Raw genomic sequence first — 12,879 nt, 5'->3', positions numbered from 1 at the left:
GAGTATTAGTAAAACTTAAAAAGCTATTCCCTTAGTTAAAGTTTCACATTGTATTAAGCATCTAATCATAATCTTCATTTTAAAAAACGCTTAAGAATGGATCTAGAAATGGTTGAACAAGTAATGATTTAGATAAGCAATACAGTATTTTAAGCCGTTCCTCCTACACTCAAATATTTTCCCCTTTCTAATGACACTTTAGCGTTTTTGTAAAGATAGCTGGATTTCAGATGTGGAAAGCAAGGGGTTAAGAAAAGTTTAATTCTGATTTGGATCACATCATCCCCTTCTTGTCTCAAAATGTGATTTTCTTATAGGAAACTTGCCTGAATTAATCATATCTTACATATCATACCCACTAATTTTTAGGTGGGCGAGAATGCTACATGTCAATCACTTTCAGATGTATGTATATGTACTGTGGTGTGCATTCTTAACCACATACCAGTAGTTTAAGTAGAAAACTGTTATGGTTAGTGTTAAAAAAGCTGTGCTATAACATGCAGATAACTTTGTTACAAGAAAACACAGACATTGCAGGAAATTCTAGGATCTCTGCTGTTGTCTTTAGACATTCCGTATCACTTTGAAATTAAGTAATGGCTGGAAGACTGGATCTGGTCAGCAGAAGTTGTTCTTGCAAAGAGAGGCGTACATAAAATATCTTGATGTACGCAACTTTAACATGAATGCGATGTTGTTCATTTGATACCATTTCATAGGATATAACAGTGTGATGCGTTATTTGGATGGATACAGCTGTCTTGTTTGTATTCCAGTACAATCCATAAGCCTCATTCTGGAATACAAGTGGCTTTAGGAACGGTATAGACAGGGTCCATGCACAGATTCTCCCACTGGATGTTTCTGCATCAACAGTCAAACTCATTCTAAGAGTCCTTTGCTAATTTGGTTTTACTATATCCTAAAGCATCCAGCAAAATGGAGTTATTTTTCATGAATGAAGCTTCTGGGGCCATAATAGTATAATTTACAGTGAATGTATGACTGTATTTTAGTGGCAGTGCACACCCGCAGCGCAGACTCATATTCACTCTGAAGAAACAATTCTGATAGTTCAGGCCATCAAAAGATGAGCAGAAATGGAAGAATAATGTGTGCATGTGGGGTTTTTAACTATGATGGTGCAAAGTCTTACCATTCATGACATTGTTGATTTAAGATAGGCCATGAGGGATGGGGTGAGCTGTTCCCAGAACATCAAAAAGAAAGCTTGTATTGGTGTCTGCTCTTCTTGGGGGAACCTACACTGTGATCTAGCCAGGTCCCCAGTCAGATGATGTATTTTGGAGCCAAAGGGCCCACAGGCTGTACGTAACCAGAGAGAACTCTGTCTTTCTGCATGTACAAAGGAACTGCGCAACAAAAGTGAGGTTTTTTGATCTCTCTCTTGTCAAGCCCATTGAGTGTTCAAAACAACCCATTTAATCTAGGCAAAACAGAGTTTATTTTCTACATTTTTGTTTTTTTCTTGCAGGAAAGTATGCACGCTTATGCAGCAAATGTCTACACATCTGTGGTAGAAGAGCTAATGAAAGGAAAGCAGCGCAAATTTATTGCTGTGGAGCAGGAGTTCTTTCGACTCTGGTGGGATGGTGTAGCCACGGACAGGCACAAGCAGCAGGTAGGTTGTACTGGAGCCATACTTCCTGCTAACAAAGAGTCCACGCTCTATTCAGGGGGCAAGGAGGGGCAAAATACTTCACCATTTGCTTTTTACCCAGGTCTTGTGTAAGCTGTCTCTGAATCTGGTACTTCTTATGAATGGACCTTAACTCTAAAGGCAGCTGGAAGAGGTTAAAACCTCAGCTATAGATCAGAGCAGTAGGAGGTAGTAACCTTTGCACTGAAGGCTCTTCACGCTTCATAGTTCTTGTTTCATTCGTGACTTTCTTATTTGGGGGCATGCTACTATAAGATGTGGGTGATTCTGAAAGAGGCTGCACCAATATCTGTTAAACATCTGAAGCTCATAAACTGCTGCATAATACTGCTCACAAGAAGGAACTTTTTTTCTCTCCGGTTAAGTACTGCTCAAAAACCTGCCATGTGTAAACAAGGATAATGAAACAAGAGGCGACTTCAACAGCAACAACTGTTTCTTGGGTTTGTTTATTTGTAAGCTGTGATCCCTTTCAGTCTTCAGAGCTTTAATTTGAGGATTGTTTTTTTTCCTACTAAAGACATTGTGAAGTTTTATTTGTCATTTCTTCTTTCCTCTGGGACGAAACAAACATGCTAAAATGAAAGACTGGGCTGATGGCCTAGCAGCTGGTCGTGTGTTGCATCGCAGTGCAAGATGTTTAAGTTTTGGACCCTAAAACCAGAGTATATAGAGGTGCAGCTTTCCATAGGTACTCACTCAGAACTCCATGGTCTGTTTTGTTACCAGGCTCCAGCCAACAGCAGCATATTACTTGCAGTACTTCACATTTCAGTTTGTTTAAAGTGCTAGATGTTTAAAGCGTCGTGTAAAAAACACACCTCTTCTCTGTTTCTTTTTAACCTAGTCTCTCACTAAATTCTGAATTTTCTGTAATGTTTAGTATTTAAATAATAACTTACAACCTGTGTGCAGCTGACCTTTGTATGAGAGGTTTTGCTGTGTATAGATAGTTTACTGGGGTTTGTGAGCACTTTGCCCATACTTGCCAGTTGCAGGACAATTTTCTTGTCTGTTTTTAATTAGAAAGCTGTATTGCAAGTCTGGCATGGGGGAATTAAAAAAATAGTATTTTTTTAGTGTAGGTACAGAAGAATATTCTAACTTTCTAAGGTCTGTTGATCTTACTTTCAAGTATATTATGCTGCTGTAACCAAAATAGAAAGGCCTGTGTTTCTAATCTATTCTAGCTACTGTGTGGAATCTGGAAGAGTAAATGTGTATCACATTTGACTTCTAGTACAAAACCAGTACATAGAATTCAGCCTTTAATTTCCTAGCCTAATTGCTGATAATTGTTGCTTTTATGCATTTTTAGTCAGTTTTCTAGTTACTTTATAGTTGCTTTTCTGAAAATTAAAATTATTAAAACCAAATTCCTCTTAAACCTGTGTGCCAGACATTTAATCTCTAATAATTTTTAAGAGCTATGATGCTTGCTGATAAGTGGCGTATTTTTTAACATTAGCAAGTTGCAAATATTGGGCCTTGAAATTAGGTCACACTGGTAACCGTCCTGCTTTTTCCACTTGAACTCTAGCACTAATGATTGTCTGTAGTACAGCCTCGCTGGTTTTAATTTTGCCATTTTTTTTTTTTAATTTAATATTTTACTTGGAATGCAGGATTTAATTCTAGTTTCTTTTGGAATGTCTGCTTTGGATTAGAGCGGTGGCATTAAAATCTAGTAAAAGGTATAGCCTGGGTACTGAAGCTGATTTTATAATTTGGACAAGAGAATATATAGGAGTGAAATGTGTTGCAGCACTATTCAGCCAGATATGCACCTCTTAGTTCTCAGTGCATATTATTTCCACAGTATTTTCTTGTGTGAACCATTCCTATTGCTGTACTCTGGCTTGATGTCTGGATATTTGAACTAGGGGAAAAAAGATGTATAGCCACTTCCATCTGGTTTGTAGGGATGAATTGTTGTAAGGATAGTAGTCCCAATGGCCACAGATATGTTCTACTACCGAAGCAGCCTGCTGCTTGTAGTACTGCTTTATCTGTTTCCTCGGTTCCTCCTTCCTTTTGCCCAGTTCTGGTCAGCAAAAGTGCTTGTCATTGGAGATATTGTTTTCTTTTTTTTTTTTTTTCTAGGATCATATATTATTTAAATTACTTGAATTATTTCTCATGTGTTTTCAGCCTCTCAGTGGTTCCACCAAACTTATATTAAAAAAGCCTTATATTAAAAAACACTTCCCTGGCCCAAAGTTTGGATCAGAAACATCTTTTTTTGGACAACCATCCAAATGCGGAATAATAACCACAGATGCTTTTCATGTAGGTCAGGACCAGTTCTGTGTTGACACCAGATATCAGTTATCTGGTCTCCCAGCATGCTAATCAGTCACCACAGTCGGCTGGAACTAATTTATGAATGCTGAGCCCTGAAGCGTTTTCACAACATTGTGAACGAGAGAAATGATTATAATCAAAATTGACAATCTGGCATCGTATCTGAGCAGACACGGGGGCATTCACTGAAGGTTCCTGGGGAAATAAACATAATAGCTCTGGAATTGGCAACCTACATGACAGATTTAAAAAAAAAAAAAAAAAAAGGGTGGAGATTAAAATACATATTTATATAAACTTTCTTTGTTGGAAGTTTGAGGTATCTTTGAAGTTCTAGGTAGTGAAGTAACTATAATAAAAACAGAAGACTCCCTAACACTTCTAGAAAGGGACACAGATTATTACCCACTCCCTCCAAACACCCCTCCCCTCCTTCATCCAGCATGTTTGCTGAAAGTTGTACTTGTCAATAGACTTGTTGGTTCTAGTGGCTGAAATTAAAAAAAAAAAAAAAAAAAAAAAAAAAAAAACAACAAAACGAACCACAACCAAAAACCTAAAACCTAGAAAAAGTTGAACATATTGACAATTTTTAAACCAGGAAAATGAGACCAGAAATGAAGGCTAGCAGTGGGTTTATCAGACAGGCAAACCTGGTACATGTGGAGTAACTATTTCTTAATAAAGCATTCTGTCTCTCACGAGTTGAGCAACCTATCTGTGTTCTGAAGGCAAGGTCAATGCATACAGACTGGAAGGAATGTGTTTGTGGCCACAGTATGGTGGTACACTCTGCCTCCCTCCTGGATCCCACAGATCTGTCTCCAAACCATTACAGAGGTAACAAACTAAAGGAAACCCCGGGAGCCTGGCTGTTGCTGCTTGCATGAGGTTACATATCGCTCTCTCATCCAGCCACCCAGTGCCTTTCTTAAGTCAAGACAGATGCAGCAGGAGGAAGACTTTGGAGAAGTGCTAGTACCTGCTGTTTTAATCCTCCAGCTCTAGTTGCCTTGAGGCAGGATGCCAGTGCTGCATCCAGTGTAGCTATGGGGACAAGTCTGGTGTTTAGATAGTTTAGAGGCACGGTAACAGCCCTACCGAGAAATGCCAGAAGTTCAGGGTCTACCTGGCAGTGCATCCTTTGTGCCTGCTGCCTGGCTTTAGTGTAAGCTGAGTAAATCAATGCACTGTGCAGAGCACTAGTATGCTTTTTCCCCCGCTTGCTTCTCCTTTTGAGAGCACTCAGTACAGACAGCCTTTTATCCTACTTTTGTCCTGGATGCCTTCTTGACAAGTGTTGTGTCTAGTTAATGTGCTGTGATCTGAAATGTATTTGCAGCCTTTTTGGATAAGACTGAAATTATGTTTATGTTCTCTGTCTTAACTTGAATACCATAGGTCCATGAGTTACTTCAGGAAGGACGATTGGAATTTGTCATTGGAGGGCAAGTGATGCATGATGAAGCTGTGACACTAATTGATGATCAAATTTTACAGTTGACGGGTATGCGTATTTGCATTTAACTTTTTTTTTTGTTGTTATGACCTTGGGGGAGGTGGTTGTTTTTCATTTCTCCACCCCAAGTTTGCTATTATTTTCTTACTCTTTTCTTACTCTTACTGATTAAAGCATCTCTTACTTATCTTACTTTTTACTGGCCTGTGAATTTTTCTGAAGCAAAGATTTTTATACAGATGAAAAAAAAGCCCAAAACCCACCACCCAACAGTTCTGCAGTAAGCAGAAGGGTTACTGAAAGCTGGCTTGCAGTTTAATCAATGTCAGTTATGAACTCCTTTGGAGCAGAGGCCTTTTGTGTGTGTGTGATGGAGAGCTTAAGCTCCTGGGAAGATTGTTATAGTGAAATTGAGGGTATAAAACACTCTGGAAGAAAATACCTGATAGCAATTCAGACCGTGGGGAGGTTGTATTGTTTAGACAATGTCTTCTGCAGAACATGGGCCACAGAATGTCACTGAGGTCATCTGATCTTAGTTGAAAGACTTGCTTGATGAAGAAACTCCCGTTTGTAATTGTTATCGGCAGCCTCTGTTAGAAATAGGTGCATATTTCCAAGACATGCACTATTTCCCATTTTGAACTTCTAACTTCTGCTTCCAGCCATTTGTATGTTACACATCTCCATCTGGTGGTTTAAAGAATCTTTTAGTGTTTATGTTATCTCCGTCTGCTTAATGAAAAAAGAAACAGGATAAATCATGCCACCACTGTGCTATAGATGCCTGTAACATGCCATGAGGGAGTAGTGTGCTTTTTTGGGGTGGGAGGGGATGTAGTAGCACCAGCCGTCGGTCATGGCTGATGGAAACCCTGCCCATCTCAGGGCTACACTCTGGGCAGCTTTCTACATGGGAAAGGGTCTGAAAACGCTGTTTAGCATTTGCTGAATCTGATTACGCAGCACCATTGGCCTTGTCCCTTGCTTGCCAGTGTTTATCAGGAGCATGGGGAGAGCAGTTGCTTTTGTATCTCAGTGAGTCACCACATTACACTCTGGCCAAGAGGAGGAGAGGGAATGAACATTATTATTTTTTTCTCATCTGACTCTTGTGTTTAGAGGTTGTTATATGGGCTTAGTACGCCAAACCCAGGACTTCTCCAAAGAAAACAGTAATAATGACTGGAGAGTCCTTTTGTTAAATGCAAATACAGCGTTTCCTTTCATTGGAGTTAGCTGCAAAAAAACCCATTATTTCTAATTTATTATTTCATTCTGTGTATAAACATAACTTTTTTTTAAAAAGAAAATTCATGTTTGGTATTTATTCAGCAGGAACAAAAGTAGAAATGTATTTCAAAATTCCCATTTCTTTTTCCTGAAAGCACTCTGCTCAGTTTGAGAACATACAAACAAAAAGAGTGTTCTTCCATTGTATGTGGAGTTCATCTTGAGAAGACAAAGCCAGTGTGAACATTTGGGGTCTACATTTTATGTCTTCTCCTGTCTGTCCAGGCAACTGTGTTTTGGAAGAGCCTTGCAAACTCTGCCTAAAATGTGCTTCAGTCAGAAGAGTTAAAATAAACACATCGTTTGTGAATATTTTCACTAGAGAAGACATTAACCATGGGAAAGATTAAATGAAAAGAGAATGCCTTGCAACCGCAGTTATTCAAATGTGCTATTAAAATTTGGAATGGCATTAGTCCAAAATGGGGAAGATATGGTTGTATTTTCAAATAGTTCTGGGCACAATTCCAGAACTATGAAACTGGTCTGCAATTTTTTTATTTTTTCATTTTTTTATGAGGAGGATCCTAGTGCAATATACTGGAGTTCTGAATAAAATCTACTGCTTAGCTGGTTGTTTTACTCTCATTTAAATGGTTTGTGTAAGTGTATTCTATTGTCTGGTCTTTCTGGTTTGAGGGTTTCTTTTTTTGAAACTCATTTCAATACAAAATTAACAACATTGTTTGTAAATAGCATCTTGGATCTTGATCGCTCTGAACCTTTGGTTTTTTCTTTTTTTTACAATTGAGGATCATATTCATACTAATTTTGTTTATGGGATGGCTTCCTTGTCCCTTTGTCATTGATATGAGACTAATCATACTACCCATTCTCAGAAAATTTCAGAGCAAACACAAACTAAAACCCAGCTTATTGTTTTCATGCAGAGTCCAACCTGGCTATTAGCCTTAACCTAATCTGTATCTAAGCACTTTTGCCCAGGTCTGCCTCTAATCATAATTCCTTTTTGTTGTTCATCTTTTATGATGTTAATAAGTTATACTTGGCATAGCAAAATAAATACTGTCAGTATGAAACTTTCTGTTGTGAATCATTAAATTCCTAAAACTTTAAATGCTTTGGAAAACAGCAACAAAGAGCTATCCTTTAAGTGTTTATCTGTAATAAAATATGCCTATTAAATTTACAAGTGAACTTGTAGACGTGTTCCTAACATAAACAAATTTTGCTTTGCAGAGGGCCATGGATTTTTGTATGAAACTTTTGGGATCAGGCCTCAGTTTTCTTGGCACGTTGATCCTTTTGGTGCTTCAGCTACAACACCAACACTTTTTGCTCTGGCTGGTTTTAATGCTCATCTTATTTCTCGGATTGACTATGATCTGAAGGCTGACATGCAGAAAAACAAGGTAAAAATACCCTTTGGAATGGAAACCATTACCAGCTTCTACGTACAGTAATTTAAACCATGACATTAAGATAAGCATCCCTCTCATCTGTGCAAGAAAATGTAGATCTTTCTTCTCTAAAAGTGACATGCTGATTGCATGTGATTATAGTGAATCGTATTGAATCTGTTTAATATGGTCAGTAATATCTTCATGACTTCTGGTCCAGCATAAAATATAGTCTAGCCTGAAGACGCCACAAAATGCAGGCAGTTGGGCAAGGCGTTAAGTGGACATTGAATTTGGAGCATTGGAACTGGAGGCATCTATAATGGGTTTCGACTTCCCTTGAGAAAATCTTAGATATGTTGGGTTCTTATACAGTGTTTTGAAGTATAGGGTGTAAGTCTGAGCACGGTGATTGTCATGCTTGGAACGCTTATTTGTGCCTGTAAAAGTGATAGGACTAGATCAGTTAGGGAGGCAGCTAATAGGGTTTTTCGCTGAATTCATTTTTTGTTTCATGTTTTGCCTTCTCTCACATGGTGTCCCATACACAGAAAATGTTTCTCTTTTCATATGACAATACTGGACCCTGATCTGTCATCAGTTTTACACACTAAATTATGTGAAAGTAAGAGATTTCCCTAGTATGAGCTGGGCATTAGGCATTTTTTATGAATCTTGGATGAAATGCAAACATCTCAGAAGAAGGCAACAGAGTCCTGTTGAATTTGGTGAAGCCAGAACCCACCACCTTATGTTTACAATGAATTGTGTTGCTTCCATTCAGCTAAATTCTGTTACGAGTTTTTAACAATCTTTTCCCATCTAATTTTTTTCCTGGCCCCTGACAGTCTGGAGGCTTTCAAAACTGTAAAAATGCTGTTTCAGTTGATTAAACGTTGATTCCCACTGACCACAGTGCGATCCAGACTACGTCTGGATCTTTCCTAGCTTGTAGGTGTTCAACTTCCCCTGAAGCAAGTGAGATGTAAACCCTGTGATAAGCTAGGCTTACATCTGGATTTTAGCAGCATTCTGGCAGTGTGCTGCCTCCTCTCCTTCTCCATCCGTTTGAATAGAAAGAGACAACACTACAGCCTCCTGTAGTATATAGTATGTGACCCTGCTTGGGGTACCATTGGCTGGTCTCAAGTAAAAGCGCTTAAAGTATTACAAGTGGTGGAAGGGAAGATGGGCTCTCTGAAGTCTTAAGTTGTTCATGATGGTATTTCTGTGCATGTGCAAGGGTAACAGTTTCTCACCCTTTTTGTTTTACAGAAGCTTCAGTTTGTATGGCAGGGCTCTCCTTCCTTATCTGAAAGACAGGAGATCTTCACCCATGTTATGGATCAGTACAGCTATTGTACCCCATCGCAAATACCTTTTTCAAACAGGTCTGGAGATTTCCCAAATAGGCAGAAATATCAATCACTTCTGAGAGTTTATATTGTTGGAGTTTAAGCATTTTCTTTGACCATTTTTATCTCAACAGTATTCTACTGCTTTCTCCTGACTTGCAGTAGGTCAAGATGTCTAGACTGTAGATCTGAATCGGGATTATGAAGCACCCCCAGCTACCCACCGTAATACATGACGTTTGCTCAGTACCTAACAATTGAATCCTCAAAAGTGACACTCACTACTGACAGGCATTAAAAATACTTCAAAATATTGACAGAATAAAATTAATGTTTTCTAGCACCAGGAGACTTGGAACACAGGTGCAGCTTTCATGTACATTACATATATCAGTCTTTATCAAAAAAATATAGAATAAAAATGTGAAACAAATCAATTTCCATAAACAGAAAATGTCCAAAGCAGGACTGGGTTTTTGTTTCTCTACCTGGAAAGTTAAGATTTAAAAACTCCAGGAAGCACACTATGGACTTGTCTATTGCTAATTGATTTTCTCTGGGAGATTTTCAGCATTATATTGGGCTGAGATTGTGTATATTATCTGTGTATATACTAAAGCAACTAAGATTTTCCATTCACTTTGTGAAAAAATCCGAGAGCTTTTGAAAACTTTATTTTGCTCACTGGCTTATCCAGTGAAATACTCTTTGTAAACTAAGTCTACTTGGAGGAACATCCTCATTGTTACAGAGCTTGCTGTTTTGTCCTGTGATTTCTTTGCTCTGTGCCAGCAAACAGCAGGGACTTGGAAAGTTGCACAGTGCAAAAAGAAAACTGATCAACCTCTCCCTACCTCCACCCCTAAAAAACCACTAAAACCTAAATACTCGCAGTGAATATGAACTGATTTATTTTTTTTCTCAATCCCTGTGTGTCTGCATTTTATCCCAGCACCTTTTGATGTGTTTTTCCCAGTTGAACAAGTCCTGTTTATAACCTATTGCTTTCTCTTTCTACTTAGATCAGGATTTTATTGGAATGGAATTGCAACTTTCCCAGATCCACCAAAAGATGGTGTTTATCCAAACATGAGTCTCCCCGTTACAAATGCTAACATCCATCTGTATGCACAAACCATGGTGGCAAACATTAAGCAGAGAGCAGCCTGGTTCCGAACAAGTGATGTTTTGTGGCCGTGGGTAAGTGCATGATCAGCATTTGCTTTAGAAGTGGCAAGTACACCTCCAGTATGAACAGTAGGCGGATGATACTTTGCTACAGTATGTACTGCAAAAATGCAGGTACAAACCATGCCAGTAAAGTGTTTTTCTAGTAAGTGGGACCCAAATATCTGATTAGTAGTGTTTTTAAAAACTAGAACTTCCTTGTACAGTCTGCCAGCTGTCTACCAAGTCTTCCACGCTCCTTAATATAGAAAGAAGCATGACAAAATTGTGAAGATAACTTCTTGCAAAACTATGTATTGCAATATTGCATCCTTTTTTCTCTCCTTGTTTTGTCTATTTAAGTGATCTCTTTATATAACTGCTTATAAGCACAACATAACTATGTTAACAAAAATCATAGTGTTGCTAGAAAATGTATTACGCGTTAGGTAGACAACATTTTTCTAACTGTTGTGTAATCATTTTCTTACACAGTCTTTGTATTTTAGTTAGAAACAAGCGTATCCCAGCTTGGTCACCCAAGTGCTTTTTTCAGCAACATGCTGCATTAATTACATCCTGCATGTACACATAGTACTGATATACTCTCGCTATTTTTAAGTCCTTAGGAAAGAATAACTTTGCCTAAACTGAATGTATAGTCTGTTTTTGAATTTTGATGGATGCCGTAGGTCTCATAATTACAGTATTAAAGGATGATGTGTGTTCTTAAGGTGACTATTTCACCACAATATCTGTTGTTGCAAAGAGAAACAAACATTTTCTGACTGACGCAGCTTTGAGTCACTGATTTGTTTTTCTCCTGTGTTTGACGCTGTTGCTTATATTGAGTTGGCTTTTTTTAGAGGGTGAGGGGAGAAGTCAGTTATACTACTCTGTAGTAGTGCTATAGTAAAGGTTATGCTGAAATGGGGAGGAGCGAGTTTTGCATAGTATGATTAAATTCCAAACATCTAGATCCATGTAAGACAATTTCAGTCTCTGTCTTCTGATTTGTGTGTTTGTGATAATGAGCTTTAAATAAGGTAATAAAAGTTTGTTACCCATTTATAGTGCTATGTAAAGAAGTAGAGAGAAAGATATACGGATACCTCTATAGTTAAGCTTAGCTATTTTTTTGTGATTACAAATACTTTGGAGCACTTGGATATTATTATTTTTCCTTCAGTTAAAAAAATCAGGAAATACACACCTTCCCATTTAAGGTCTGACCTCACATCCAGACTGTTGGCACTCATGTCATGAGTTATGTGGACAAACAAATGTTCATTCATAATCTGAAGCGTCTAGTTGTGCAGGAGGAGGCATCGGGCTATGGGGCAGTGTAAAAGTTCAAACCTGCCTCTCCAGAGGCCATAGCAGCAGGGAGTAAGGAATTGTCTTAAGGGCTGGAACTGATCCTTGAGGTGTTTTTTGGCCTGCGTGGTTCAACTAACTATACAGTAATGTATAGTGTTCCTGTGCAGTTCTGTTCAGGGAGCAAGTGGACGTGATGGCTAACTACAGCAGGGTCTCTTGGATATCCTTGTTCTACTGAACTGCAGCACTTCTCTGCTACTGTGTTCTGTGTCAGTGTGAGTGGAGTCTACCAGCCCAGCACATCCGCTTCTGTGGTGCCAAGTGTCTGCTTTTTATGAGGAAGTCATCTTGCATCATGAGTTGAAAGCAGTGCTTTACAGATGTGAAGTAAACCTGGTAAACCTATTACTCTTCTCCACAAATGTAATTAGAGTCAACATTAGGAAGTCTGGTTTGCACCGACTGCCTCACTTTTCGGTTTGATATGTTTTAGTAGCTCATTCCAGTTTGAAGTTGTTTTCCAGTTTCTGCTATATGCATGCAGGAGACCTCTTGTTATCTCAGAAGAACTTTCTGGTTTGGAAGTAGAATTTCCACTTTTCTGATCAGTGACTTAACCCTGTTAGATCTGAGGGACAGTGCATGTGCACTAGGATTCATAAAGGATGTGACAGTGACCTGACTTGAAACACCTAGGAAATGGGGAAGGGACGGGGGTGGCACCCATATCTGGGAAAGAGAAGGGAGAGTAATTGTCTCTGAGTTCAATCGAACTCATCAGGTTCAACTCATTGAGCTCATCAGGTAAAGTAGAAGATGGGATTGCAAAGAAAACACAGCCTCCTTGGCTGTTTCTTCAAGCATCTGCTAAGCTTTGAAGAAAAATTGCTGAGAGCATTTTTATTTTGAAAATGAGATCAGGATTGACTTGGGCAG

General features: G+C 38.7%; 1 protein-coding gene across 1 annotated transcript in view; it reads left to right on the top strand.

Moving 5' to 3' along the window:
- The window catches only part of MAN2B2 (mannosidase alpha class 2B member 2), a 31,481-nt gene that overhangs the window by 2,198 nt on the left and 16,404 nt on the right, over window positions 1–12,879 (top strand). Inside the window, exons 2-6 of the mRNA XM_074147721.1 lie at window positions 1,499–1,645; window positions 5,390–5,495; window positions 7,941–8,113; window positions 9,377–9,492; window positions 10,479–10,656. Of these exons, the coding sequence (XP_074003822.1) occupies window positions 1,499–1,645; window positions 5,390–5,495; window positions 7,941–8,113; window positions 9,377–9,492; window positions 10,479–10,656 (720 nt within the window). The remainder of the gene's footprint in view (window positions 1–1,498; window positions 1,646–5,389; window positions 5,496–7,940; window positions 8,114–9,376; window positions 9,493–10,478; window positions 10,657–12,879) is intronic.

The sequence above is a fragment of the Numenius arquata genome, chromosome 5 (assembly GCF_964106895.1).
Source record: "Numenius arquata chromosome 5, bNumArq3.hap1.1, whole genome shotgun sequence".
NCBI lineage: Eukaryota > Metazoa > Chordata > Aves > Charadriiformes > Scolopacidae > Numenius > Numenius arquata.
The sequence above is the reverse complement of the archived record's forward strand: the minus strand, read 5'-3'. Positions and strand labels throughout refer to the sequence as shown.